The 6,427-nt window shown below is 42.1% G+C and overlaps 1 protein-coding gene across 1 annotated transcript in view; it reads left to right on the plus strand.

Moving 5' to 3' along the window:
- The window catches only part of Tbc1d1 (TBC1 domain family member 1), a gene marked incomplete in the record, with an annotated part of 275,507 nt that overhangs the window by 121,756 nt on the left and 147,324 nt on the right, over positions 1 to 6,427 (plus strand). Inside the window, 4 exon segments of the mRNA XM_017798190.2 lie at positions 78 to 221; positions 422 to 694; positions 2,825 to 2,914; positions 5,311 to 5,415. Coding sequence (XP_017653679.2) covers positions 78 to 221; positions 422 to 694; positions 2,825 to 2,914; positions 5,311 to 5,415 — 612 coding nt within the window.

Here is a 6,427-nt window from a genome sequence, read left to right on the forward strand (position 1 = left end):
CCCCCCCCCCCCCCCCCGTGTTCCCACTCGCGACAACCCACTGTCACAGGTATCAGTAACCACCGCCTTCCCCACAGGTGCCTGAGATCATCAGCTCCATCCGGCAGGCGGGGAAGATCGCCCGCCAGGAGGAGCTGCGCTGCCCCTCAGAGTTCGACGACACGTTCGCCAAGAAGTTCGAGGTGCTGTTCTGCGGCCGTGTCACAGTGGCCCACAAGAAGGCTCCGCCCGCGCTCATCGATGTCACAGGTATCAGTAACCACCGCCTTCCCCACAGGTGCCTGAGATCATCAGCTCCATCCGGCAGGCGGGGAAGATCGCCCGCCAGGAGGAGCTGCGCTGCCCCTCAGAGTTCGACGACACGTTCGCCAAGAAGTTCGAGGTGCTGTTCTGCGGCCGTGTCACAGTGGCCCACAAGAAGGCTCCGCCCGCGCTCATCGATGAGTGCATCGAGAAGTTCAACCACGTGAGCTGCAGCCGTAGGGCAGACTGTGATGCACCGGGGCGGCCCATGCGCAAGTCCTTCTCACAGCCCGGCCTGCGCTCGCTGGCCTTCAGGAAGGAGTTCCAGGACGCCGGCCTGCGGAGCAGCACCTTTAGCTCCTTCGAGGAGAGCGACATCGAGAACCACCTCATCGGGGGACACAACGTGCAGCCCACGGACATGGAGGAGAACCGCACCATGCTCTTCACGGTAAGAGACTGTGGCCTTCTGTTCGAGGTCTGAGCAGTCTTTACAATGGTTAGATGATTTGGGTTTGTGGGTGAATCCATATATTTTTATGGTGTGTAACTATTCTGCATAAAATCCTTATGTTAGGCTTAAAGAATATTAGAAGAAAACAGAGTCCTCTTTACATTTGGATACAGGGTAGCCCCAGCTGGCCTGGAATTGGCTTTGTAGACCAGACTGGCCTCGACCTCACAAAGATCCCGCCTGCTTCTGCCACCGGAGTTCTGGGATTAAAAACCTGTGCCACCACACAGGGGCTAGAAGGAATGGTATGTAAAAGAAGTCCAAAACTAGTGCATATAAATTCCAGCACAGTTCTTCTAAGTGGAAAATATGCTCTTAGTAACATATAAAATATTTACCCTTTGTTAATCAGAGCAATTGGATTTTTGATAACCTTCTATTTGAAACTGATGCCCAAACTGAAATAATTCTTTAGTTTTTTGTTTTATTTTATTATTATTATTATTATTATTTCTGTAAGCAGAAAAAAATGGTTAAGCTGACAACCATGTAACACAGAAAGAATGACTGGATCAAGGTGGCTGTCCCCAGGTAGCCTGGGCTCTAGATGGGTGTGTCCTCCCGGGTGTGAACTGACAGGACTCTTCCCTCTCCTGGCTGGGAGTCTCTCCTCTTGTAGGAACTGGCTTTGTTTCCTGCCTCTGCTGCTTTGGTTTAATGCCAACTTGTGTGCAAAGGTGACTTAAATGTAATACACTTTTTTGTGTTTAACCTGAGGCAGTGAAATGGCCAAGGAGTAAGGAAGCTAACCATGTAGGTTAATACTGTGGGTACTTGTGGATTTAGAATCCAGACAATGTAGCAGAAGGGAGTTACCGTTGACCTAGTATATAAAAGAGTGCCGTGTTGGCAGCAAGACTTGTGCTTTAATTTGTCACCTATATGTTTTGTCTTTTCAAAGTACTCATGGTGCTGTTGAGAAAGCTGCTCAGTATATTTGTGAATGCTTACTATATGGCTACAATATGCTAAAATACAGCAGTGAACAAGGCAGGAACACTCTGCCCATTGGAATTTAGATATCAGCAAGACAGACAGGCACCTTACAGTAATTATGTAATTATAATGACAGTGAATGCTGGGAAGAAGTAGAAGATATTGTAGGAAAACCAGGGAATCAGGAGAGGCATCTTTGAGGATACGATTCTCAACAAGCAGAGGTTTCCGTGTGACCAACTGGCAGGGTCTCTGGGTTCAGAGAGCAGCAGGTGAGAAGGTAGGAAGGGTGGGGTGGAGCAGTTCCGCAGGTTCTGGAAGCCATTGCCCTGTTGCTTTGCATGGCAGGCCCCCTCAGTGGTCCAAGGTCTTGTCTCCCTGCTTCATTCAGCTCTCTGATGAGATGCTGATATGACATGGAGTAGTCTTGTCAGTGAGACCAATAACAATCCCCATTACTGCCTCTGCTTAATTACAGGCAAACAGAGTACTTTGTACTCCATGTGACCCCAAGAATTCTAGTCTCCATGAGGGTGTAGTTCTCTGTCATTAGTGTCCTTCACTACTGTCTGAGCACATGCCTCACATCATGGTACGCTACTCTCATGGGTGTCAGATGCTAACTCAATAAGCCAGAACTGATTCATGCTGGTATTTTAACTTTAAGTCAGGTAAATAGAGGATAGGTGACAAAAGTGTTGCATATACTCTATAAGTGGCATGGTTCTTTTCACAATATTTTACAGAGAATGTGACAGGTTAAAAAAATTATCATTAGAAAGTGTTTTGGAAATTTTAATAGAAACTTCTATTTTCTGAAATACTTGTATAGAAAATTCATTTCCTTTTAAAGGGGCATGTGGGCTTTGATGTTTATTGCTTACTTTTGGATGTCTGATCCTTTCCTCTCAGAAGATTGCTGTCTTATTAGGTGACTGTTCTGTATTTGTCATGTGTCACCTGAAGTCCATGGCATAAAGTGTAACCTTTGAGGCTGTTCTTTACAGTCATACAGTTAGAGTTTTGTAACAGCTTACCACTTCCCTTTTAATTTTCATAGCTCATGACAAGTATAATGAATTTGAATTCAGTTTTTATGAGAAGCTCATTTCTCTTCATTTGTCTTTTAAGATTGGCCAGTCTGAAGTTTACCTCATCAGTCCTGATACCAAAAAAATTGCATTGGAGAAAAATTTTAAGGAGATATCCTTTTGCTCTCAGGTAAATAGAGATGGTTATTGATTTGATTCTAGTTCCTTTAGCATCAGTCTCTTACAACAGAAGCACTATTTTGAAGCAAAGTGTATTTTTTAAGTAATTGATTGGTGATCTTTATTAAGGCAAATTATAATCTTAAAATTAAGAATTTTGCTTTTAGCAACATTGGAGAAAATAGATTGTTCTGGTTTGTTTTTCCATTGCTGTGACAAAATACCCTGACCAATACCAACTTAGGGAGGAAAGGGTTTATTTTATCTTACATCTCCTGGGTCACAGTTCATCACTGAGAGAGCTCATGGTAGGATCTCAGGGAAAGAACCTGGAGGCAGAAGCTGAAGCACAGGCCATGGAGGAATGCTGCTTCCTGGCCCATGCTCATCCTGATTTCTTATACAATACAGCACAACCTGCTGAGGGGTGGTACTGTCCACAGTGGGCTGGGCCCTCCCACATCACTCAAAAATCAAGAAAATACCACACAGACATAGTTACAGGCCAGTCCAATGGAGGCAATTCCCCATTTGATGCTTCCTCTACCCAGGTCTGTCAGCTTGACAACTAAAGCTATCCAGCACATAGATCTACTTTTCTTTCCTCTCTTTTCCCTGTTATTGATAGTAGTTCTTACTAGTTATTCCCCAGGGCATACGTTTGTGTGCATGTTTAATATATATTTGATATATCTAGAGTACATAGAAACATTTCTACATTATAGAAATTCTTAATTTTTTTGTATTATTTCTTCTGTGAAATATGAGAGATAGTGCTTGTCTTTGAGGGCATTTTCCCCACAGTACAGAGTCTATTGGAAATCTTTGGTAATTAACCTCCCTGCTATGTTTCCTAGAGAGATTTTGGAAGACTCTCTCAAGGATGATGAGTTATGCCAGTTTTCCTCAAGGTTGTTCTGACAAACAAGAGATCATTTATGTTACTGTTTGGCTCTTCTTTTTTTTTTAACTCTGACTTTTCATTTTTAAAATTAATAAGATATAAAAATCTCAAAGTTTGTTGATCTATAATGCAAGCTACTTAAATAATCAAAAGGATTGTTTTCAAAATATGGAAATAATGTTCTTAATGAGTTGAATAGGGAACCATTTTCAAAGAAGTATTTTTGTAAATCACATTCCCCTAAGTAGCCACTTCTGTTATATGTTCCAGTTGTTGTTGGAGAGCATTGAGAATCAGGATATGTCAGCAATTACTGGAAAGCACTTGGCCTGAAAGTCATTGTCCACAGACCTTTGATCTTAATTTGCTATTTAGGCTGACATGTTAATGTTAGACATTTGCTTTTTTAGTGATAGTTCATTATTTGCTAAAGAGGCACAGACTGTAAGTTTAAGTGGCTTTCTGAACTTTTAAGTTATGAGCACCCATTTCTCTGCATGATGGTGCTTTCAGAATACCTTGACATACTAATATTTATAGAAGATATTTAATTTGTATTCAGATTGCTGTCTTCGTTTCCTTTCCTGTTGTGATAAAATATTCTCACAAAAGCAACTTGAGAGAGAAAGGGTTTATTCTGTCCCAGGTCTGGATTATAGTCTGTCATGGCAGGAAGTCACAGCAGGTGCATGCATGTTAGTGCTCCCTCTCTCCTTTTCACTCAGTCCAGGGCCCAGCTCATGAAATGGTGCCTCCCACATTCAGGGTGTATCGTCCTACCTCATACAATGTTATCAAGATAATCCCTCATAGACACTCAGAGGCCCTTCTCCTAGGTGATTCTAGACTGTGTCAAATTGACCATTAAAACTAACCATCACAGCTGCTTCTGATAGCTTATGCTTTCCGAAACAAGTTTGTGTGTATATGTTTATTAGAAATAGCTCTTAGGATGTGGAGGCAGAGTTTGGCCTTAGTATCTTAGGTTTCAAAGCTTCTCAGTGTATATATATCAGTTTTTGTTTTTTTCCTCATGTCAGTTCAGTTCTGTATTTACCTTTTTGGTGTTTAACAGTACAACCACATTTCAAATCTTTTTAAAAACCTTTTTATGCGGGTTTTCTATCCATGTTTATTCAAGTGTATTGCTATGAATGCGTGTCTTAATCTGTGGTCTGCTGTTGATTTTTTTAAGTATTTTTTTATTCCTTAATAACCCCCAAAGTTCTAGTTTTTCTGTAAGCTATTTTCAACTTCTTATTATCAAACTAAGCAGTAAAACTTGATTTTTCAAACCTTAGTTCTCATTGGTGAGGTAACATATTACTATACGATGCTGATCCTCATTTTACTTAAAAATAGCCAAGAAAATAGTAATTTTATAATGCTTCTTAAATATAAGAAGCATTTCTGTCTGCAGCATTTCTTGCTGCATTTCTGTCAATAGTGTCTCTGTCCAGTACAACTTACCCTCCTTCTTGCTCCTTCCCCACCTTCCATAGGGCATTAGGCACGTGGACCACTTTGGGTTTATCTGCCGGGAGTCCTCAGGTGGAGGTGGCTTCCATTTTGTCTGTTACGTGTTCCAGTGTGCAAACGAAGCTCTGGTAAGAGGATAGCACTTTACATGGTTGGGAACCTTGTGAGGAATTACAGCCCTGCTCATTTTTCTGTGCTTAGCAAAACTATGTAGCCTCACTGGCATATCAATATTTGGCTTCAGTTATTCACTCATGACTAATAACTATCTGGAACACATCTGAGATTTATTTGGATGTTCATTTAAAATTTTCAGTAGTTTGAAAGGCATGCTTGCTCTCACCCTCTGTTCTAATGTAGTATTAAAAAAATACCACTTTGAGCCCAGTGTTGTGGTGTTCGCCTTTAATCTTAGCACCCAGGAAGCAGAGACAGGCAGATCTCTGTGAGACTGAGGCCAACGTGGTCTACCCAACAAGTTCAAGACCAGCTGGGAATACAGGCCCCCAAACCAAAGTAAAACAAAGCACAGCATAAAACCATTTTGGCTGAGTGTAGTAGGACTTAATCTTTCTTGTAAATCCCAACACTCAGGAGTCTGAAGCTGGAAGATTGCCAGTTATAGGCCACCTACATGACAGGTTCAAAGCCAACCTGGGCTACATGCATGCATGCTAGTGCACAGTGAGACCTAGTATGGGGAAGAAAAAAAGGAAGAAAGAATGAATTTACAGTCAGAGGCACTTTTTACTTAGAAATAGTAGTTTTACCTTGTAGCTTACCTGCATTAAGAATGTAGGATCTTGGGGCTGAAGAGATGGCTCAGCAGTTAAGATCACTGGTTGTTCTTGGAGAAGACCTGGGTTCAAATCCCAGCACCCACGTGGCAGCTAACAACTGTCTATAACTCCAGTCCCAGGGGATCTGACAGCTTCTTCTGACCTCCGTGGGCATTGTACAACAGGGGTGCACTTACCTACGTGCAGGCAATACACACATACACATAAAAATAATAAAAAAATTTTTGGTCTTTTTGAGACAGGGTCTCATTGTAGCTCCAGCTGTCCTGGAACTCACTATGTAGACCAGGCTGGCCTTGGACTCACAGAGATCTACCTGCCTCTGCCTCCCAAGTGCTGG

This window comes from Nannospalax galili, unplaced genomic scaffold (assembly GCF_000622305.1).
Source record: "Nannospalax galili isolate Female #2095 unplaced genomic scaffold, S.galili_v1.0 scaffold236, whole genome shotgun sequence".
Lineage (NCBI taxonomy): Eukaryota > Metazoa > Chordata > Mammalia > Rodentia > Spalacidae > Nannospalax > Nannospalax galili.